Genomic DNA, 24,910 nt, shown 5'->3' on the forward strand with positions numbered 1-24,910 from the left:
AGGCCTGAGTAGATGATAAAATGACCAAAAGTCATTCACTGCCAGGAATGAATTAGTTAATTCATCCGTCTATACCGTCCCCTTGCCAGCGAAAACGGTGATTCTACTGTACCTTTTGTGATTGGAATATTCTCCGTGACCTCCTTCATCACAGACATCGGCTCGTTACACGCCCGGGTAGCGTCTGACTTTTTTTTCTAGAGCTACAGTATGGCCGTATGAATGTGTCGTGTTTTTTTGAAAAACACCATGTTACAAGTAAAAGGCCTGTGTTCAAAATGTTACTTGAGTAAAAGTACAAAAGTATTGGCATCAAAATCTACTTAAAGTACCAAAAGTAAAAGTACTAATGTGTAGCTTGTAGATCTGCTATTTTCAAATATCCCTGGTATAAAATAGGGCTAAAGTGGTTAATGTATGTTTTATAACATAGTAATTTATATCTGCAAAGTAACTAGTAGCTACATTTTTCAAATAATTGTAGTGGAGTAAAAGTACAATATTTGCCTCTGAGATGTAGTGGAGTAGAAGTAAAAGTATGTGCAAATTGGTACATATATCTTCACAAATGAATTCACTATTGCTAATATCAGCTGTGCATCGGTGTGGCCTATAGAATGGACTACCTGTGATTATATCCATCCTTTTATTGAGCATGCCACAGCCAAGACATTTACTGAGAGTTGTTGAGGTCAAGAGGAATATCCATGGTTGCCGCAGATTGGTATCGGCTAGCTAGGGAGACGCTATATGACATTTAGAATCCTAACGGACTGTAAAAAAAAAAAGACTGGCCTCTACATAATGCCTGACTTTCACCGACTTTCAATGTTGGCCTTGAGTTTTTCCAGTCGAAAAAGAGAAGATACTATACTACAGTATTTGATTAAATCCGGGAACCTCTTTTGGGGTTGTTGTTGCTATGTACGGTATATAGCAACATACATTTTTTGTAATTTATTGAATAAATATTTGAAGTTTTTCAGAAAACTTAGGTCAGGATTTAGAAGGCGTTTTTTTGGAATCGGCCTCAGGTCTAAATGGGTTATGGACTGGTTATCAGATGATTCAGGTTCTAGCACTAGAACCACCCACTCCCCTTCAAAAAAAAAAAGATATCCCATTAGAACACGATCTCTTTTGTGTCATTGTGCCTGTGTGCTAAAACAATCGTCAGTGAACAAGTTATTGTTTGCATTTGTTCTCCAATTTGCAATGAAAAGGTGAAGAAACGGAGGGCAAATGGAGACAAGTCGTGTATGGAGAGACATGGGCGACAAGGACTTGTAAACTTCAATGAAACTGTAACATCGTTTCATCTGTAGGTCTATATGCTGTTGTTATTACCAGGTTGCCAAACCTGGTCTCTGTCTACACTCCAGCTAGTAGTGACTTTTTCCTCATTGGCTGGCCCTTTTGCGTGCCCTTTTCCTCATTGGCTGGTCATTTAGCCAATGAGGGCTCAATGTCCTCTCAGAATATGGGATCTAAAGATGACCCGCAATACTGTATTCGGCCACTGTATGTATCTCTATGAACTCTGGCGCTGTTCCTCATTTGGCCTTTCAACGTTGCCATGGTTGGTGAGAGAAATAAGCAACCAGGTCTAGGAAAACAAGCCTAAAAGAAGCAACTATAAGCCACATGAGCACTTTCAACCGTCGGCTATTTGAAAATAGCCATGCCGCAACCTGGTATAATATGACTGTCATATCTTGTTTTTTAATGTTCACCAGTCATAAAAATCAAACGCGTTTCAAATGGGGGCCCTCCAGCTCCAGACCTGTTTCAATGGCTGACTGTGATTCAGCACGGGCAGCCATGTGCATTCTTGTGTAGCCATCTATATTTAGAGAATATATCCCTTTTTACATCAACAATTCATGCACGTATTAACAGGCAACACCAGTCCCACTTATGCAATAGGCCCACTCAATAATTGATGATCGCTGGTGGCTGTATTCTGCTGGTGTGATCTGCCTCGCAGGAATTTGAAATCTGTTTTTTGAGTTTTGTTGCCATGCATTATGCACATACTATACCGGGTCTGATCTTGTGAATCAGCCGTGATGTCCAAATCATCGCCGTAATCAGCCTCAAAGTCGCATCATTTGTCCGAGGCTTTAAGCATCTCCGTGGAGACTCCCCACGGTTGTCGATGTAGGGTATCTTTTTAATGAGGCCTTCATATATACTATGACTTTAAGTCTGCAGCTAGATTAACCCATTAAGGCCCCGAGGCCGATTCTACAAAATGTCTTCTAAATCCTAACAGTTTTTCTTTTTTTTTAAAACCTGTTGTTATATCCGTGGTTCTCAAACTTGTTCATGTCAAGGACCCCCAAAATGATATGTAATTGGCCGCGGACCCCCATCTCAACATATTTTGTTCCAGGGGACCCCAAGAAGCAAAGATTTGAGTTACAAATATTCACAAAAAATATATATATATTCAAGAGATTTGCGCACATTTTCACGATTTTTCAAAAATAGCATATCTACAAGCTCGTAGCGCGGCACTCGGTGCCGCGCTACGAGCTTGTAGATCTGCTATTTTTGATTAGCCAAAGAAATCGTACAATTGCCACGGATGCGTTCCCGGTCTTAACGGGTTAAGTACATGCCTGGGAATGGCTGTCAGGTGTCAGGGTTGCCTCTCTGTCACCGCGTCGGAGCCCAGGGCCGTCTCAGGAACGTCATTAGAAAACGGCTGGCTGTGTGTCTCTTGCCACGAGGTTGGACCTGTCTAACGAGGTCTCAGCCGTCACGTCGGGCGCCCACTGGAGGCACAGAGGTGTCCTCCGTCAGTCCGGCACACTTAACCCGTTCCGTCCGGGAACGCATCTGCGTCATTTTAGATTTTTTTTGCCTATAAACATTATTTTATACTTTGGGTTATTCAAAAAAATATATATATAGTGAAAATTTGTGCAAATCTTTGAATATATATATATATTTTGGAAACTATATAATATATATAAATAATAAATATAAATATATAATATATAAATATATAATTTTTTTACTCAACTCTTTGCTTCTGGGGGTCCCTGTAACAAAACCTTTTCATGTCGAGGACCCCCAAAATTATATGTATTTGGCTTTTGTTCCAGGAACCCACCTCCAGGAGCAAAGATTTGAGTTAAAAATGTTCGCTTTGAGAAAAAAAAATATATAGCCTATGTTCAAAGAGTTGCACACATTTTTCACGTTTTTTTCCAAAATAGCAGATCTAGAAGCTCGTAGCGCGGCACTCGGTGCCGCGCTACGAGCTTGTAGATCTGCTATTTTTGAACAGCCCAATATGCCTAAAATCGAAAATGACACGGGACGCGTTCCCGGGTCTTAATGGGTTAAGCCTGAGTTATACCTAGTTGCGTGCAGGTGTCGCACACCCGAAACAATAGCCAATTTGTAGAGCTTGTAGATCTGCTATTTTCGGAGCACGCGACCGAGTACAAACAAGGCATTATATAATCTGGTAGCGCCGACCGAGGTGCCACCATTAGAGCTGCTATAAGCATGCTGTAGGCGTAGACTACAGTGGAGTGTCAGGTATGTCAGGTCAAATGGGTCACACCAATTGTTTTTTCGCTTTGTTTTTGCCACGGTTTGTGATACTGTGAGGTCTTTGTTGTTCAGACTCGAGCTTGTTTTTTCCGGGGGTTTGCGTTCTGGAAATGCCAATGGAAAGAGGATCACACAATGCTTAACTCTTTGCCTGCCATGCGGACACGTCGAATTCGGCTATGTCGCCAGCCTGCCAATGACTAGTTTGGACGAGCTTTTGTTTTCAGTGGTTTTCCGACTATAGATCAACGTGATCTGAAGATTTGCTGCTCCATTCACTTCCATTTTAACTTATTACTTAACACATCACCCACCAAGGTATTAAACATCGTTTGTTATCCCCTTGCCAGCGTAATTACCTTCATCCGATGATATTTGAAACGCCGTCATTGTGTTCCAAAAAAACAAAAAAGGCAGAGGGAAGGGGTAGGTGGAGGGATCTGTGTATTCAGACGAACCACAACATTCCAACGGCGATCCGCCATTTTGGGGCTGGGGCCCGCTGAAAACAGTGGTTTTCAATGCAAAAAAACAGCAACTGAGTTACAGCTGTTTTTCTGAAAATCCCATCGCCAGGGTGGGTGGAAGTGACGTTTTTTGAAATGATGTCACATCCACATACTTCTTCTCTGATTGACGATGGATCATCCCAGAGCTGTGTTGCGGTGCCTAAAACAGCGTGGCAATTTTTTTTAATAGAACGACTTTATGCGCGTTGGCGGGCAAGTGCGCTATTTAATAGAACGACTTTATGCGTGTATGGCAGGAATTGAGTTAAAAATGCTGTATCTCAGCTCCTTTGTACTTTTTTTTTACTATGTACTTTTGGCCGAGACATTATTTTCAAAGGCGGACAACAAATGACATTTGTGAAACCACACAGTGACACCCTCCCTGATTAGCAACCATCAGGGGATCGATCATACTGGAGATAAATATTCTTTGACTCCTTGAAAAGGTTATAAAACACAAAAATCACGGGCATTGGGTGAGTTAATTAATGTATATACTCTGGCAGTTAAAGAGTTAAAAGGTAGCTGCGTAGCAGCTAGTCAGTTAGACCCGCTGTGATTGGCCAGTAGTCAACACACTGTGATTGGCCAGTAGTCAACGCGCTTTGATTGGCCAGTAGTCACTTTGAGTGGCAGCGTGCCCCCTCTAATATGGCGGGCCGCGATACAGGCGGCTCCAACGAACTGCAGTGGCCAATGAGGTATCTAGGTTTCTATATCGATGCTCAGCCCTAGCGTCCTCCTCCTGAGGCCATTATATGTCAAGACGGAGGGAAAAGTTCACACGGTTTCCATTCGCCTTGCTTCCTCTTCTATCATGGCTTGAATGAGGGAACTTTTCTTTTTGACCTTTTCCGAGAATTGGAAATGGTAAAAGTTTACAAAGAGATGAGCTTGTATAAGCTTTGACGCTCCAATAATGACGAACTATGAACCGAAACGTCTTAACAATGTCCTCCTATTCCATGCATTTAGATAGCCAGTGCCATAGTAAAACAATAGAGTCATGCGGCTTGCTTATGCCATTAGAGGTGAGGCGAGGTTACAATGTTTCTTTAGTGCGAAAGAGAAAGTAATGAGCATCTCGTGGATCGTCTGTTTTGTTTTTTAATAATTAGGAACGCTCATTAGTTTAGGGTTAGAAAAGAATTGCCCTTTTGAAAGTGGTTAATGCTTCAAATGAAACGCAGTTGAGTTCGTTGAATTAATGTTATGAGCTCTTGTCCCCACAGCGGCTGCGTAGGCTGCACTCTTTAAGATGAAGACAAATGTAGTTTGTGTAATGTGGAAGTCTATGAAGGTCCATCACAGCATAGGCCAATTAGATCACTGCAAAGAGGAGAAACTCATGGCTGACTGTTCTCTCTATTCTGAAATATCCTCTCAGGTGAATATGTGGTCTCATAGCGCGGCACCGAGTGCCGCACTAAGCTTGTATATCTGCCATTTTTGAAAAATCGTGAACATTTATGCAAATCTTTGAATATAGTATATGTTTTTGTAACATTTGTAACTCAAATCTTTGCTTCTGGGGGAGGAGGGGGGGTCCTTGGAACACAATATTTTTAGATGGGGGTCCGTGGTCAAATACATGTAATTTTGGGGGTCCTTGACATGAAAAAGTTTGAGAACCACTGATTATAACGTACGTTTTTTCAAAAAACTGTTGTGCAGAATCCCCAGGAGCAAAGATTTGAGTTGAAACATATATATATATTCAAAGATTTGCACACATTTTCATGATTAAAACAAAAAATCGCAGATCTACAAGCTCATGAGCTTGTATATCTGCTATTTTTGAATAGCCACATTTCAGATGCTTTCCCGGTCTCAATGGGTTAATAACAATGGGAATCTACAGTATGTCTTTGTCAGTTTATGTCTTTTGTTGAATTTCTTCCTGTTTCTTTTTTGTGGTTCTCCTCTCAGGACACAGGAGTCTGTTTTGCCTCAGGCATGGATTAACTCTCTCAGACCTAGGAGGTTTACTTTAATGTTGAAGGAGCAGATGTTGATGTCGAAAAGGTCACTTCCTTTTTCATGTGCTCTCTCGTTTGTGCCATTTATCTGTGCGAAGCCACCGTCTTCTTCGTGTGTGTGTGTGTGTGTGTGTGTGTGTGTGTGTGTGTGTGTTTGTGTGGGTTTTTTCCCTCTCTCCCAAGAGTTTGATTAGCCTTCACCGTTTAGCCGCCACATTACTTTCATTACGAAACGCACACATTGGGGAAAGCCGCCTTGTTCTTTTCCTACATTCTTTGCTCTCTCTCTCTCTCTCTCTCTGTCTGTCTGTCTGTCTGTCTGTCTGTCTGTCTGTCTGTCTGTCTGTCTGTCTGTCTGCATGTGCAGATTGTGGCCATGACTTGTTCTCTCTCACCCCTCCACCCAACTCCACCCTAGCTCCTAGCCTCCATGTCTTAATTAACTATCAGGCTAGTGCTACAGTAACTCTGCCCCTAATCAGCCCTGGGCAGGTGCTCAAAATGGGAGTGGGTGCTTGCGAGAAGGAGCATTTGGAGAGAGGGAGAGACGGAGAGTGGGAGAGAGCCTGAGAGAGAAAATGGGGTGGGCGTTGGGGGTGATTGGATAGAGTAACGTGGAAAAGTAACATCCTCTGTGCCAGCTGCTGCCATGTGTAAATAGACTGGGAGTTGATTTGCTTTCATTACTAGAGAATGAGTTGCGCCCGGGGAAGGCCGTGTAACTGCGGTTTGCGTCTGATAGGATTGGAGATGTTGCGCGATGTTAATCTGCAGCCCCGTTTTTTCCAGACAAAATGAAGTACTGTACATGGAAATGCAAATGTCCCCTTCTCTCTGCTTCTTCCTCACTGTGTGTGTGTGTGTGTGTGTGTGTGTGTGTGACAAATAGATATGTTGAACGGATTATACAAAGACGTGACGGCCTTCCCTTAATTTCTGCTTTAACCCATTAAGACCTGAAGCCGATTCTACAAATGTCCTCTAAATCCCAACAGTATTCTGAAAAAAACATATGTTTCTATATCAGTGGTGCTCAAACTTTTTCATGTCAAGGACCCCCACAATTATATGTATTTGGCCGCCGACCCCCCATCTAAAAATATTTTGTTCCAGGGACCCCCAGAAGCAAAGATTTGAGTTAAAAACTTTCGCATTAGAATAATATATTCAAGATTTGCACACATTTTCACGATTTTTCAAAAATAGCAGATCTACAAGCTCATAGCGCGGCACTCGGTGCCGCGCTATGAGCTTGTATATCTGCTATTTTTGAATAGCCAAAGTGTGAAATAATGCTTTTAACTCAAGTTCCCGGTCTCAATGGGTTAATGGGCGGTATTGGCTCGGAAGGTCGAGCGGCCGCCCGTTTCCGGTTGAGCCAGTCCTCGCGTCCTTGAGCCAGACACTGAACTCCAAACTGCTCTAGATGAGCAGGATGGTGCTCTTGTTTGGTGACCACTGCTATCGGTGTGTGATTGGGTGAATGTGACATACATTGTACATGTGATACAGTGTACAGCACTTTGACTGCTCAGAAGACTATATATATACTGTATTGTAAATGCAGGCCTTAATGTATTATCTCTAGTATTGGATTAATATTAGATAGACTATATTGCATTTTTAAAGGCTATTTTCAGGGTGTCTGTATATTCACATCTCTTTCCGCAACTTTACAGTCTATCATCTCTCACACACACACACACACACACACACACACACACACACACACACACACACACACACACACACACACACACACACACACACACACACACACACACACACACACACACACACACACACACACCCACCCAGAGCAGCCCCAATCAGCCCCACACATACGGTACAAGTTCGGTATGATAGACTGTCGCACACTCGACATAGTGTGACTTTAATTAACACCTGGTGTGTCGTATCTCCACATGACCTTTTTCTAGCTCGCAGGTTTCATTTTGTATCGCTTGCTGTACGAAACGCCGCGAACTCGCCCCCGGTCGGTCGTCGGTCGTCGGCGGCGTGTATCCGCTGATTAGGTCCAGACGCGTGCCCTTTGTTTGCCCTTGTCTGAGCGCCACGTGGTGAAGCTCCAACATGAAAGCTAGCATTTCCTCCTGTGATTTTACACGCCGCCCCTCCTCAGCTGTCCACTGCACACGGCATAGGGCTCATTAAGCAACCAAACTTCTGTGTTAGTTAAGAGGCCATATTACTGTCTGTCTTTTATACCGGTTAATGGCTGACCTGTTCTTCCCTATGTGGCATGTTCCCTGTGATCTTTGAGGACCTTTGTTACCTTCTCCTTGGGCTTGGGGGGGGGTGCTTTTTGCGATTATTACTTAGGTATGCACCGATATGGAAATTCTTTGCCGATGTTTAAATGAACAATTTAGCCGATAGCCGATACTGATATTTGTTTATTTAGTTTTTGGTGTTATTATTTCCCCCTTATGTGCCAGGGAAACAAATACATCTTCATTAGAAGAAATAACTGTTCAGAATCTGCAGAAGCACAACTTAATTGCCTCCTAACTCCTTTTTAAAAACGATGATGACCGAAAGTGGCAAACATCGGCCCGATACCGATATGTGGCCGATATATCCGCGCATCCCGGATTCCCTAATTATTATTACGTTTAATATTCGATAGTAGCAGATCTACAAGCTCACAACGCATCACAATCGCATTGAGAGCTTGTATATTGGCTATTTTCACTATTTTTGGACGCCACCAGTATACAACAAAAGTAGAATACATGGCTACGTCACTACGTGGTTAATCAATTTAGTCTTTTTTTTCCGCCATTGCCACCATTTCTCAGCTGTGCAGCATAGCTGTTCTCGCTACCTTCTTATGCAACTTCCCTTTCACTCTCGCTGTTACTCTTCTGTCACTAACTAAACTCCTGACACTTTCCTTCCATCCGTTCCACCCCGCCTGCACTTCTCCTCCTCCGCACTCCCCCATTACTTTGGGCAGTTGACCCCAGGTACTTAAACTTCACCTTCACCACCTCCTCCTACTCATTGCATCCTCACCGTTCCACCGTCCTCCTTCTCATTCACACACACACACACACACACGCACGCACGCACACACACACACACACACGCACGCACGCACGCACGCACGCACGCACGCACGCACGCACGCACGCACGCACACACACACACACACACACACACACACACACACACACACACACACACACACACACACACACACACACACACACACACACACACACACACACACACACACACACACACACACACACACACACACACACACACACACACACACACACACATTCTGTCGTACTTATGCCATATCACAATTAGGGCTGTCATGATTACAAATTCAAGTTGACGATTGATTGTGACACATCATTGCAATTAACGATTTGATTGTGTTTGTGGCCATTGAACATTGGAACATAGGAATACACATTTTATTTATTTTTGCCTTTTAGGCTTCGCAATAAAAAGTCCCACAGGGCAGATATGACTAATGATTAAATATACAAAGAAATTATTGACATATTTAATCATTTCTTATGTAAAAATAGCAGAAATAGCTGATCTACAAGCTTACAACGTGTCACAAAGTGACGCGTTGTAAGCTTGTAGATCTTACAACTTAAAGGTTCTATGACATTCATTTTCCCTTTTTTTATTTTTATGTTTTTTTTGCGGGTTTTATGACCTCAATTACACCCAAAAAATCTGAACTTTGAACATTCAGTGGATTTTCTGTGGTCTGGGGTTTTCTGAATAATTAGGCTGAAAAGTAATCTGAGCTTGGCCCTTCGGCAGTGAGGTCACAGTCGATTAATCCCGCCCACTCTCCTCCTCGCCCCTCCCCTCCCCTACTCCCCTATCCTTTCCTTTGGGGGGGGCGGAGCAGAGGCGATGATTGACAGGCAAAATCCCTCACCAGCGACACCCGCAGGCAAATATTTCTTTTTTCATTGCAGTTGAAAAGGCTTTAGAAATGTGAGAGAAAAACACCTGCCATGGATCAATGGAGTGGAATTTTTTGTTAAAACTTTCTATACAGGTTTGAAGGACCATGACAAAGACTTTTAATGTGTGGTAAAACTGAACGTCATGAAACCTTTAAGATCTACGTAAGCTTGTAGATCTTACAACTTAAGAGCTACGTAAGCTTGTAGATCTTGTAAGCTTGTAGATTCTGGGAGTCCCTGGTTGTAAGCTTGTAGATAAGCTTGTAGATCTGCTTGTAGATCTTGCAGATCTTGTAGATCTGCTTGTAGATCGTTGTAAGCTTGTAGATCTGCTATTTCTGCTTTTTTTGATTTGTGAAAATGTGCTTACATTTTTCAACATGGAAACGATTATGCAAAAATTATTGCGATTAGACAATTATGTAGACAGGCCTAATCACAATATTATGACAATATCTAGTCTCATATCACAATATCGATATTGCCCAGCCCTAATATACAGTAGTCCCCTTTTAATTGTTTTGCTTTCTGCAGAAATGGGTTCATTTCAGCTTTTTGAAAGGGCAGGGTATGTTTTTTGGTTATACACATACAGGGGGTCATGCTGAGTTAGGTTGAATTAGAGCCGTCATTTTTCTCTTTTTCCGCATTGTGATCAGCAAGTTGTCAATCTTAATTTTTTCTCTTTTTTTCTTTGTTAATGCTGAGGTTGCCTCATGCCACATTGTAGCACTGCATAATAAGGCATTTTCCTATCAATTACTGGTGCAGCAGGCATGAACACCTGCCTTGTTCTCACCCCATTACCCTTCCCTGGCACATTACGTGCCTTTTTAATTCAGCTAATACAGCCGAGCTTGTAGAATCATGTCTTGCTTGTTTTAAGGTTGTCGTCAGTGTCGCATCGCCGGTGTCTCAGCATCCTCCACAATCAATGTGGAGCAGAGTCTCCCGGTGCTGCATTTCCTGTGTGCCCCCCCCCCCCCCCCCTGTGGCACACAGGCCCGCAGGACACCATCATTTCATCTCACTTTGAACTCCTTTTTTTGTATTAATATATTCACTCACCTCTTAAGCACGATGCTTTTGTCGTGCGAGGAATAGCAGAAATAACATATCTACGAGCTCGCAATGTATCACAATGCTTTATGAGCTTGTAGATCTACTATTTCACCTTTTTTTTTTTTACTTTTTGAAACATTTTGAAAATGTTGAATTTTGCCCAAAATAGGGACTCAAGGTTCAAAGTTAAATAATATATTCGTTGACACCTCTCAAAGCTCTTTCAATGTTTTATCTTTGCTCTCTCACCCCCCCCCTCTCTCTCTCTCTCTCTCTCTCTCCCTCTCTCCCTCTCTCCCTCTCTCTCTCTCTCTCTCTCTCCCCCCCCCTCTCTCTCTGACCTGGCCTCTTTCTCCGTCTCTCTCAGTACTCCCCTCTCCAGAGACATAGGGAGAGAGGAAAGGCCTCACTATAAAGCAGTGTTGGTTTGAATCCCTGCCACCCTGTCAAGAGATCGTCCTCTCTGTGTCATGTCCAAAGAAGCAGGCCCCCGGAGATTTTTATTATAGCTTCCTTAGTCTCGCCGGCTCCTGTCTAGACTCTTTACACACACCCTGCCTTGAAGAGCCCAGTTTTCTCTCACCGATTCACGAGAAGACAAGGGCTCCCTCTCTCTCTCTCTTAGCCCAAGGACGAGGCGTCTTTCCAGGCATGGCGTAGTGGCAGCCGCCCCCAATCTCCCCCCCAATCTCCCCCCCAATCTCCTCTCTTCCCCGCATGGTCCACTTCCCCGTCCTGATGGCAGGCACCCGTCAATAGCCGAACTCCCCCTCACCTAGATGATAATAATAACCTAATAGCCAGACAGCCAGCCTCCATCAAGTGCTCTCATCGCTCCATTTTGAATAGAGGGAGGCTGCGGTCGAGGGCAATGGAACGGAATGCAGAGTGGCCCCTCCCTCTTAACCCATTAAGACCGGGAATGCATTTGTGTCATTTTTTTTGTATTTCTTTGGGCTATTCAAAAATAGCAGATCAGATATTATGTCTGCTATTAGATTGTGGAAATGTGAGCAAAACTTTGAATATGAATACATTTTTAACTCAAATCTTTGCTTCTGCGGAGGTCCCTGGAACATGAGGGGGTCCATGAGATGAAAAAAGTTTGAGAACCACTGATGTTATAGCAACAAGCTTTAAAACATTTTTTTTGTAGAATCCCTCAGAAGCAAAGATTTGAGTTAAAAATGCTCGCTTTAAAAAAAAAATATATATATTCAAAGATTTGCAAAAAGAAAAAAATGTTTTTTTCAAACAATTGCAGTTCTACAAGCTTATAGCGCAGCACTTGGTGCTATGAGCTTGTAGATCTGCTATTTTTTTTGAATACCCAAAGAAATCTGAAAATGACACAGATGCGTTCCCGGTCTTAATGGGTTAAAAGTGGTCCCTCTCACCGTGTAGCAGAGATGGGAGCGCGGATGCAAGGTGCCTACGTAATTGAAGCAAAGGTCGTGCAGGTTTTCCTAACATGCATCACACTGTACCGTTGGTTGTTGTTTACCACTCCACCACGTTGAGATTATTTAAACACTCTAGCATTGATGCACCTTGGCACCCTAGTTCCAAAAATAGTTTGCAAGTGGTTAAGGCCATGCAACCACGAGGGACACGAACATGAGCTCCTGTTTATTTCCTGTGTTTCAGATGTTCCATGCACGTGGACTCAAAAGTGTCATATTTTTTTTACGCACACTTTGCACTTTACGGACAAAGTGTAACTCTGTAATTAGGCTAGTAGGACTGGACAGAAACGTACGTGTGTGTGTGTGTGTGTGTGTGTGTGTGTGTGTGACTCCTCTGCGTACCATACAGTAATGGTTCTCAACATGCGGTCTGGGGACCCCAAGTGTCCAGTTTCAGGGGATCCCAAGCAAGTACTTTAACTTACTGTAAATCTACGGTTTTGCAAAAAGTGACAAAACCGGTAATCTACGTGAAATCAATCTTTTTGTTTTTTTCCACAAGGGGGGGGGGGGGGTTAGCACAGCTGCCTCTGAAAAGGAAGGGACAGATGGATCACCGTGCCAAAAAAAATGGCTCCCGTCCACTCCCATTCTATCTCCTTGCAAAAAAACTCAATTTTTCCTTAACTTTTTACAGTGGGGAAAACCACTCATTTTCGATCCGAGATCACTCCGCTGTGGTGACTCGCGTGAGAGATGTTATTGTTCCAGGCGTTAGCCAGGACCATCCACCATCGTGCACGCGTATATTGTTTATCTCGTCGTGGAGTCTGCAGCTGTAAACAGCGTAGCGTTACAAACGGTGAGATCTCTGGGACTCAACGTCACTTTTTTAATACAACTCTGGCACCGAATGTGTTAACTATTATTTCACCAGTCAGAAGAGAGAATGACATAGACAGTTATAATGAACTCTGTGCTAAATCTAGTCTAACGACTAAAATCCTCTCTTATCTGCAGGTTTTGCATTCTAATACCGCATATTGGAATTCTCGCCGTGAAAATGTTTGATATTTCCAGCCGGCTGTCTGAACTCTCTCCCTGTCTCCGTTTCTCTTGTGTGTGACTCTTTGGCTGTGTCTCCGTCTCTCTCAGATGTCAAGGAGATCGTGCTGAAGGCTCAGATTCTGGCCGGTGGCAGAGGGAAGGGCGTGTTTGACAGCGGCCTCAAAGGTGGAGTGCACTTAACTAAGGAGTAAGTATACACCAGTATTTTTTCCCCTTGCCAGCTCTCGCTCATCAAAGGTCTTTGATTTAACCACTTTTAACCCGTTAGGACCTGGAACGCATCTGTGTCATTTTTTTGACATGTAAAAAGTATTATTTTACACTTTGGCTGTGTCATTTAGTCTCGCTCCACAAACAAATGCAAACAAACTCTAGATGCATTAAGACTTAAGTAAAACACAAAAAGACTGATTTATATCTACAATGAAAGATGTAATTATAGTGTTGAAAATGTGGTTAAGACACAAATGCCCATCACATTGTCCTTTTGGCTTTCAGTTAGTCTTGAGCGGTTCCAGTAGGAGACACACTCCTACTGGAACCGCTGCCGGTCATCAGATTATTGGATTAGGAATGCGACAAAAACTAAAAAATATCCATGGATTCAAGTCTCCATGGTGTGACTAATCAATAGAAAAAAAGGGGTGAACTATCCCTTTAAGGCAGGGGTCTTCAACAGGGGGTCCGGGACCCCTAGGGGGTCCTCAGAGTTACTACAGGGGGTCTGCCAAATCTTTCAATTTTTTTACATTAACCACTTGAACCATAGCATCCCTTTTCTCAGGAGAACTTTTGCCAACAATAGCAGATCTACAAGCTCACAACGCCTCGCAGCGCGAGGCGTTGTGAGCTTGTAGATCGGCTATTTTTGGCAAAGAGTTATAGGTGTAGAGGGGAAAAAAGAGCAGCAAAAGTTTATCTGAAACACAATTGTATACAATATAGAGGGGGTCCCTGCTTCATCTCTCTCTCAGCTAGGCGGTCCTAGGCCTGAAAACGTTGAAGACCCCTGAGTTAAGGGGTTAAGAGAGTGTGTTCTCTCCTGCAACTGCTGGCTTTTTAGAAACAAGAGGCTCAAAGAGTCCTCAAGCCGTCCCCAGTCCCCAGACTCAGAGACTCGAGTTAGACGACTCATATTGCAAACACATCTTTCTTTATCTGCATCTTATTTGGATGCAGCAGCTGCCCTCAATTAAACTTTGAAAAGGGGGAATTTTAGTTTTGACAGTGCTGTGCGCCCCTTGCTGTTTTTTTTTATTTATTCGCTGCTGTTGAGGTGTCCAAGCATATTGTAGACTTCTAGTTTTTTGACAGCTACGTATATACTGTACACAGTACTGTATATCTCTGCTGTCCGGCAGAAACCAGCACATTTTTCAGGAAATGGAAAAAAAGTGGAGTTAGGAGGTTTTGTTCATCATTGATAAGAACAGCTGAATGGACCTCCAAGTTCACAAGCCCAGTGCAATTTTGAGCCTGGAGTCAGCTAAACCAGCTAACTCCGGTGGAGTTAGCTGGTTTAGCAGAAAGCTTGAGGATTCCAATGGAGTTAGCTGGTTTTGTCAGAAGCGCTTTTTAATGCGGGTTCAATATTTTTTTTACCAGCACACAGACGTAAAGGGTGTTAAATGGCCCTGATTTATGGAAAAAAGGCGAAAGCGTCAAAATGGAGTTAGCTGGTTTCTGCCGGACAGCAACGAATGCTCCGATATTTAATTCTAGAAGAAATTATTACATTTTTTTAAAGTCAAAACGAGAAAATATAACTAAAAAGCCGTTTGACATCAAGACATGGCTTCAACATTGACAAAGGTTTTTAAATTAGATTTAAAAAAAAAAAAATGCAAGTCTAAGCACAAAAAAACTGCAGAATGTTCCAGAGCCCGTTCCACGTAACAGAAACTCTGTGCCTCAACTGCATCGTTCACCTTAAAGACAAAAAAAAAAGGTGATTTATGACAATTCTCCCCGACATGTATCATTGTCACCCTACTTCACCGTTTCAGATGGCCGGGGAAACTTTTTTTTCCCCCAAAAAGTGAGACTTGCTCAAAATTCGTTGTCCTCAGACAGTGACGGCGTACGTGCGTGCGTGCGCGGCGTGCGCGCAGTTCACCTTGTGCTCATCTATCAAAGGGTGCAGCACAAACCCCTGGGTTCATTTGTATTCACTTTTCAAAAAAGCGGAGAGACTTGGAGAGAGACTCGGCCCAGGCCAGGGAACGCAGGCTGACTTTTTCAGCAGCTGGAATAAGGACAGGCTCATTCAAAGAGTGGTGTCGCCGTATTGCAGATTCTCCTGAAGCTGTGCCTTGTCAGGAATATCTTACCACGGCGACAGCGCCCCAGAAAGTGTCATGTCTCCATTCAAATGAGAAAAACTCTGAAAAAGAAAAAAGTCATTTGTGTGTGTATGTGAGTTCTCCCTCTGTTCTGCTCTCTTGTCTTTGTAGAGATTTTGCAACGTGTGCTTTCATCTGTTGGTTTAACCCATTAAGACCGGGAACGCATCTGTGTGTAATTTTTCAGATTTCTTTGGGCTATTCAAAAATAGCAGATCTACAAGCTCTTAGCGCGGCACCGAGTGTCGTGCTACGAGCTTGTAGATCTGCTATTTAAAAAAAAAAAAAGTGAAAATGTGTGCAAATCTTTGAATATATATATATATATATATTTTTTTTTTTGGAACTCAGATATTTGGTTCTGGGGGATTCTACAAATGTCTTCTAAAAGACAGATATTTTGAGATGAGGGGGTCTACGGCCAAATAACGAAAAACAAAAAACTGTTTGTTTTTTGTTTTTTTACAAGCTTGTAGATCTGCTATTTTTGAATAGCCCAAATAAATCTTAAAACGACACACAGATGCGCTCCCGGTCTCAAAGGGTTAATTCATTATTGTAAAATAATTGGATGCCATTTGAGCCGGTAACCCATCCCCCGGCCCCCCCTTCCCTCTCTCTCTCCCTCTCTCCCCAGCCCTGCAGTGGTGGGCGAGCTGGCCAATAAGATGCTGGGATTCAACCTGACTACCAAGCAGACGCCGAAAGACGGCGTGAAAGTGAAAACGGTGAGTGAGCCCCCACACTACACTACCCAGAACAAAGCAGCAAAGATACACAGATAACACTCTGATCTCTCTCCTCTTTAATATACTCACTGCCTTAGTCTGGGGTTATCTTAGCCTGCTAATGCAGTGCCGTAAAATTAATGACTCTGCGGGTGTGGTTTCGGCTTTGTTGTCTTTCTTTCTTTAGTCATGGCACATACTGTATCTTGGTCACTGTCGCTTGCTGTGGGTATATACGTGCAATTTGGTGTCACGGTTCATCGCCATAAATAATACATGGACGCTCACATCTGCAACTAACAAGCAGGAATAATATTTTTCTCGCTCGCTACACTGCGCCCGCCTCCGAAACCCCTACAAACACACATTTCCAGGTAATGAAGCCTCCCTGGCCTCTAGCATGTCTCTCTGTCTCTCTCCCTCTCCCTCACTTTCAAAACTCTATTCTGCCCACCTCTACTTCTCCCCCCGCTCTGTCCTTCCCCTCCCTATAATTGAAATGTGGCCTTGAGCTCCCCATTAAAATTTGCTTTCATCGCCGCCAGGCGCAGCCAGGCACGTAGCTGTCCCCCCACTCATGGCCCCCACTGCAGAGCTGAGGGGGAATCAAATGATTGTCACTATTTCTCTATCATTATTTTATTTTAGTGTATATATTTGATTTTTTAGCGATGGAAGACACAGCCAGAAGTTAGGCAAATGAATTATAACCAGTGGTGGAAAAAGCACTCACGTTCTTTACTTAAGTAAAAGTATGAATATGGCATTGTAGAAATACTCTGTTACAAAAGTCCGGAATTCAATATTTACTAAAAGTACAAAAGTATTGGTATGAAAATGTACTTAAAGTACCAAAAGTAGAAAGTACTCATTATGCAGAATGTCCCATTTCACAAGTTTTCAAATGTATAAAATGTGTGCAAATCTTTTGAAAATAGCCGATCTACAAGCTCACAATGTGTCGCATCGCGACGCATTGTGAGCTTGTAGATCGGCTATATTCAAATGGTTGAATTGTATATAGGGGCTGAAGTGGTTAATATATGTTTTGTAATAACAATCAAAATCTACAAAGTAACTAGTAAACAAAAGTTTTCAAGTAATTGTAGTGGTACAATATACAATATTTACCACTGAGACGTAGTGGAGTAGCAGTAAAAGTACTGAAAACCGGAAATACCTCAAAATTAAGTACAGCACTCGAGTAAATGTACTTTAGTTACTTTAACACCACCGATTATAACAAAGAACAGCGGTCAAAAAGAAACCAGACGGGATAGTTGAGTCTCGGGGGCCGACTTCAGCACCACCACCACCACCACCACCACCACCACCACCACCACCACCACCACCACCACCACCACCACCACCACCACCACCACCACCACCACCACCACCACCACCACCACCACCACCACCACCACCACCACCACCACCACCACCACCACCACCACCACCACCACCACCACCACCACCACCACCACCACCACCACCACCACCACCACCACCACCACCACCACCACCACCACCACCACCACCACCACCACCACCACCACCACCACCACCACCACCACCACCACCACCACCACCACCACCACCACCACCACCACCACCACCACCACCACCACCACCACCACCACCACCACCACCACCACCACCACCACCACCACCACCACCACCACCACCACCACCACCACCACCACCACCACCACCACCACCACCACCACCACCACCACCACCACCACCACCACCACCACCACCACCACCACCACCACCACCACCACCACCACCACCACCACCACCACCACCACCACCACCACCACCACCACCACCACCACCACCACCACCACCACCACCACCACCACCACCACCACCACCACCACCACCACCACCACCACCACCACCACCACCACCACCACCACCACCACCACCACCACCACCACCACCACCACCACCACCACCACCACCACCACCACCACCACCACCACCACCACCACCACCACCACCACCACCACCACCACCACCACCACCACCACCACCACCACCACCACAAACTGACATAACCAAGAACGTCCTCTTGTCACCCGCGTCGTGCATCTGGAGAGAGGGAGTCCGAGCAGGACAGACTAAGTGGTGATTGACCGGCGGGGGGGGGGGTTGGTGGGGGGGTCCCCCCCACCCAACACCCCTCCAACGCTGGCTGGGTAGAAGCGCTGTCAGACACCGGGGGCCTGTCAGATAAGAACCAGGGCTCAGCTGTCAACCTGCCAGTGGAACCCTCATCTCTACGCCCACTCTCTCTCTGTCTCTCTCTCTCTCTCTCTCTCTCTCACACTGTGCTTCTGCATCCGTGTACTGCAGACATCTACTGTAGTACTACCATGGGGCCCCGATGGATGGATGGATGGATGAATGAATGGACGGGGGGGGGAAGAGAAAGGCAAGAGAGGAGATGAAGGCTTGATAATAGATATAAAGATATAGCCAGTGGTGGGAAAAGTACTCAAACGTTTTGTTTGTACATGTATCGTACATGTATCGATACTGCAATGTAGAAGTACTCCCGTTTACAAGTCTGGAATTCATCATTTCTCTTGAGTAAAAGTACACAAGTATTGGTGCCAAAATGTACTTAAAAGTACCAAAAGTAAAAGTACAAAACGTTTTTTGAAAATAGCAGATCTACAAGCTCACAACCCGCGACGCGTTGTGAGCTTGTAGATCCGTCTATTTTCAAATAGCCTATGTATACAATAGGGCTAAAGTGGTTAATGTATGTTTTATAATGTAATAATTTATATCTGCAAAGTAACTAGTACGTTTTCAAATAATTGTAGTGGAGTAAAAGTACAATATTTGCCTCTGGGATGTAGTGGAGTAGAAGTAAAAGTATAGACAAATTGGAAATACTCCAGCAAAGTAAAAGTACCTCAAACTTGTACTCAAGGACAGTACTTGAGTACATGTACTTAGTTACTTTACACCACTCTAATAGCTGGAAAGAGTGAGTGAGTGACGAAAAGAAGCGTTTCATGAAATGAAAGGGAGGAACGCGCCACACATGCTCACACAAACGCAAGCACTCTCCCCTCTCTGTGTCTCTCTTTCTCTCCCTCTCTCTCACTTTTCTCCCTGCCTCCTCTCTCCTTTGTCCTGTCCTCCTGACCCTGATAGCCATCGCTTCTCTTGCTTCCCATCTGTCTGGTTCACCTTGCTCGCTCACAGGGCTGTATTCTTCCTGTTACTCCTGGCCATCGGGTCACGTTGTTAGCGTCCACTGATAGAGAGTGTGTGTGTGTGTGTGTGTGTGTGTGTGTGTGTGTGTGTGTGTGTGTGTGTGTGTGTGTGTGTGTGTGTGTGTGTGTGTGTGTGTGTGTGTGTGTGTGTGTGTGTGTGTGTGTGTGTGTGTGTGTGTGTGTGTGTGTGTGTGTGTGTGTGTGTGTGTGTGTGTGTGTGTGTGTGTGTGTGTGTGTCTCACATTCAGTGGTGGAAAGTAAACTGCATTTACTTCAGTACTGTACTTAAGTACAATTTAGAGGTATTTGTACTTGAGTATTTTCCAATACTTTTACTACTACTCCCACTACATCTCGGATCCAAATGTTGTACTTTTACTCCACTACAATCGTTTAACAACTTTAATTACTAGTTACTTTGTAGATTTTTATTATTTTTTTCAAAACCTACATTAACCACTTCCAGCCCTATATACATTTCGGCCATTTGAAAATACCAGATCTACAAGCTCACAATGTGTCGCGATGCGACGCATTGTGAGCTTGTAGATCTGGTATTTTCAAAATATTTGCATACCTTTGAAAACTTGAAATGGGACATTCTGCATAATGAGTACTTTTACTTTTGGTACTTTTAAGTAAATTTTGATGCCAATACTTTTGTACTCTTTACTCAAGTGAATGTTGTGTTCCTTTTTTCCCCCTTGTAACAGAGTATTTCTACATTGCAGTATTGATACTTTTACTTAAAGTAAAGCAATCGAGTACTTTTCCCCCACCACCTGGTCACATTCAGGTGATGGTGGCTGAGGCCCTGGACATCACTAGGGAGACCTACTTCGCCATCCTGATGGACCGCGCCTCCAACGGCCCCGTCATGGTGGGCAGCCCGCAGGGCGGCATGGACATCGAGGAGGTCGCCGCCCGCACCCCAGAACTAATCTTCAAGGTACATTTTTTATTTTTTCTACCTGCGTGTGCCGCTGTATTAGCTTTCCTGTGACTCGTGTTGTATGGAATGATTGATGGCTTGAAAGAATGCAAACGCTGTACGGATATATATATATATATAGAGCGTCGCACAACTCGACCATATATACGTTACAAGTTCCTGACAGATTGGGGCTGAAGTGCTGCAGTATTTGAGCAAGATTTGCTGGCCTGCCCCGCGATCGATTCTTGTTTGATATAATGAAACGTGAGCATATTTGAGACACCCCCTCCCACCTTGTTACTAAATGCAGAAATGGCAAGTACGGTAGTTAAGTCATTTTTTTCATTTTTTACTCTACGACAATTTTTAAGTAGATATTTACTTTTTTTTAAAGAACATTTTGCAAGTTATTAATGCTGTCAGCATGTTTAGTCTGGTCAGTGTGTTATTGTTGCCAAGATAGCAGCAGCAGATGAAGCTCTCCCCCGCCTGCAACAAGCATCACCCATATGTAGGAGATACTGTACCTTATGTTAAATTAATTGAAGTAAGGAGGAATTTGTTGTCTGCAATGAGAATGAGAATACAGTACATTTCAGCCTTCTCAAATTCACCCTCAAATTCACCCACCAAAATGGCATTTGTATTCACTCTTTGACTGCCAGGAATTAATTCATTAATTCTTCCGTCTATTGCCAGCTAAAACAGCGATTTTTACTGGACCTTCGAAAAATCATGGAACATTCTCTTTTTTTTAAATATTTTTTGGGGGCTTTATATGCCTTTATTCTAGAGAGGGATGGGGAAAGTAGGCTGACAGGAAATGGGGAGAGAGATGGGGGAGGTGACACGCAGCAAAGGTCGTCGGGAACGTGAGTCGAACCCGCGACACGCTGTCAGGCTGGCATTGCAGCCTAGGGTGTCTGGACCGTCATGCTACCGCCCAGGCCGATCACGTGATTTCTGGGTGGTGGTGCTTGGATCATTCACAGCCGCCCCCCCCCCCCCCCCAAACTGTAAGACAGTACGTACTATACAAAATTGACTCAATAAAGCTCAGAGAGAGATTTTTTTTTAATAAATTTATTTTATATTATAACAGCATTTCATTTCACTTTTGATACTTACTTACATTTCACCTTTACTTTTAAAGTCATTGCCTAGTGAGATATCTCTACTTTTTACTCACGCGCGGCTTTCAGGTATAGCCTACTTCTCTAACCACTGACTAAGGGCATCTCAATGCAAAAACACTAAACGAAACAGAAAATATTTCCCTTCCGTAATTGACCCACCCAGATCTTCCTCTGGAACACATAACAAAGCGTGCGTGTGTCTGGTAGTGTGCCTAACAGATGCAGACCGTGTCCCCATGGTGGTTTTTCAGCCACTCAATTGAATTGCATTGTTGTATGTTTTTTTTTTTATGCACACGATAGCAGCCCTAACGTGCAGACATGAGCAATACTGAGTGCCACTGGAGCCTACTCCATTGTATTTTCTAATTAATTGGATTCTATTTATGGAGTGAAATCCACAGTAATCATTTATTTTTGAACGGCCCGAAGGCGCCAACTGGGGGATTGAGCAGTTCTTATCAGTGCCACTAGATGGGACAGGCACAGCAACACACACACCATGGAGTCCACCGCCTGTGCGTCTTATCTGCATCGACGTTTTTCCTCTGCTACAGATGTTTCTGAATTGATAGTAGAGCTCCAGCTGCTTTGAGTACACCGTTACTGTTCGGTGTTGTGTCTGTTGGTTAGCGGCAGTGTTGATTTCGTCGACTAAAACTATGACGATTTTTTTTTTGTCGACTACCTTTTTTCACTGACGAAAACAAAATAAATAAAAACGAAATAAAAACTAAGCTATGATGACTACAACTAAGACTAAATATACTGACAATTTCGTCAACAAATAAAAACTAGACTAAAATGTCAGTGAGGGACGAGTGGAGAAGAGAACTAAAAGACAAGTCATTTTATTGTGGTTGCGTTCAGGTGTTGCGCATTGAAAATAGCCGATCTACAAGCTCACAACGCGTCGCAGCGCGACACGTTGTGAGCTTGTAGATCGGCTATTTTCAGAGTGCAGCCAAGTGTAAAATCAGCCATTACGACGGCATTAAGGCACCGTCAAAATACATTTTTAGTCAACCAAATGAACTGTAGATTTAGTCGACTATAATCTTATGATATTTAGTCGGCTAAAACTAGACTAACGGTAAAACATCTCGGATGACTAAAATATGACTAAAACTAAACAGAATTTGATTCAAAAGACTATGACTAAAAACTAAATCAAAACGTGCTGTCAAAATCAACACTGGTCAGCGGTGTGTTCGTATTGAGCACAGATGGTCTCTTCCCAAACCGTACTGTGTAGCCTAGACTTATACTGTTTGCGGGTGCCGTGCCCTGAACATGGCCTCAAAGGTCAGAACGCGCCGCCGCGCAACGCTTTGTGAGCTTGTACAGTAGATTGGCAATTTTCTGTATTTAACCATGGGGCAGCCAGTGGTGCGAATTCACTAGCCAACACTATTAGCGATAGCATTTCAGTAGACGTATAATAATGCTCACTACTTGCCATTTGCCCCCCAGCGCACCACAGAGTCCATTAGCTAGTCCTCTAACGTTAGACTTCCCAATACAGTTGAGTGAGCGAGAGCACTCCGCTGTTTATATGAGAGCCATCGGTATGAGGGTCCTGTAATTATAAAACCCCGTCGTTTCAGTACCCTCTCTCCTGAGCTCTTTGCTAATGTCTGGCAGCTTGCCACCACTTAATTGCTATGTCTGTGATTTAATATGAACATCCACTTTGTGTCAAATTACAGCCTGGTGTTTCACACTCCTGCTTTCTCTCGTTCCTCAGCGCCGTCTCCCTCTCTCAACTCTCTTCCTGTGTTGTGTCTCTTTACAGGAAGCCATTGACATATTCGAGGGAGTGCGGGATGACCAGGCACTGCGAATGGCGGCTAATTTGGGTTTCAAAGGATCTCTGGAGAGACAGGTAATGGGTTCCGCTGGAGCCTCCTGAAACCCATTGCGGCAGGCAGCCACACACACACACACACACACACACACACACACGGCACAAGCGGTCTGGCTATCGCAACGCTGAGTTTTCCAGAACTATGCAATTGCTGTAAGTGCCATTGCACAAGGCCCACACGCCAGATGGTCTATTGTCATATTTGGCAACCACACAGAAAAGCGTACCAGCGTAGAGCGTGGCACACGAACGGTGCCATTTATGGGTTTTAAACGTGCTGCGGCTTTTTTTTTGTGTTCGAGTCCAACGCGCGATGGGAATTTACAACCCAACCAGAGCGGGCGTTTGACACAAACAACGTCAAGAGTCTTTTCAAAGTCGCGCGTGACTTCGGGGAGTGTAGACGGGTCACTATAGGGTCGTTCACAAAATCACATCGGATATGTGTACAGTACACTTACTGTAGATTTAAGGGTACATTTTCCAGCCGTTTGTCTCTTGGCATCCCGTCGCTAATTTGTTTTCACTTCCATGGGCAGAGTGGCATGAGGAATCGGATTAGCTCAGAGTCGTAATGCACCGAAAGAGTATAAATCAACTTAATGAATCAGCTTCTGGAGTGCAAACAGAGACTCGCTGCCGAATGGACGTTGATTTAAAACACGACGAGCAGAAAAGAGGAAAGAGTGATGTGATGAGAATCTGTACACTCTGTGTGAAAGCACTTCAGTCGTCATTCCATTCTATTGATGGAATCTTAGCTGTTCTGAAATAACCATATTGTTTTGAAAGAGCTTTGGTATTAACCCTTTAAGACCGGGAAAGCATCTGTAAATTTTTCTTTGGGCTATTCAAAAATAGCATATCTACAAGCTCATAGCGCGGCACCGAGCGCCACGCTATGAGCTTGTAGATCTGCTATTTTTTAACATTTGTGCAAATCTTTGAATACGCTATGTATATTTTTTTAAGTGTTTTTTAACTAAAATCTTTGCTTCTGGGGATTCTACAAATGTCTTCTACAGTTTAAAAAAATATATATTTATATGTTGCTATAATATCAGTGGTTCTAAAACTGTCAAGGACCCCCAAAATGATATGT

At 43.7% G+C, this 24,910-nt stretch overlaps 1 protein-coding gene across 1 annotated transcript in view; it reads left to right on the forward strand.

Annotated features, from left to right (window-relative positions):
• Positions 1 to 24,910, forward strand: part of suclg2 (succinate-CoA ligase GDP-forming subunit beta) — a 179,129-nt gene that overhangs the window by 62,369 nt on the left and 91,850 nt on the right. Inside the window, exons 3-6 of the mRNA XM_080423817.1 lie at positions 13,653 to 13,752; positions 16,545 to 16,635; positions 20,668 to 20,820; positions 23,737 to 23,826. Coding sequence (XP_080279943.1) covers positions 13,653 to 13,752; positions 16,545 to 16,635; positions 20,668 to 20,820; positions 23,737 to 23,826 — 434 coding nt within the window. The remainder of the gene's footprint in view (positions 1 to 13,652; positions 13,753 to 16,544; positions 16,636 to 20,667; positions 20,821 to 23,736; positions 23,827 to 24,910) is intronic.

Source organism: Gymnoscopelus braueri, assembly GCF_963280865.1.
Source record: "Gymnoscopelus braueri genome assembly, chromosome: 3".
In the NCBI taxonomy this organism is placed as follows: Eukaryota; Metazoa; Chordata; class Actinopteri; order Myctophiformes; family Myctophidae; genus Gymnoscopelus; species Gymnoscopelus braueri.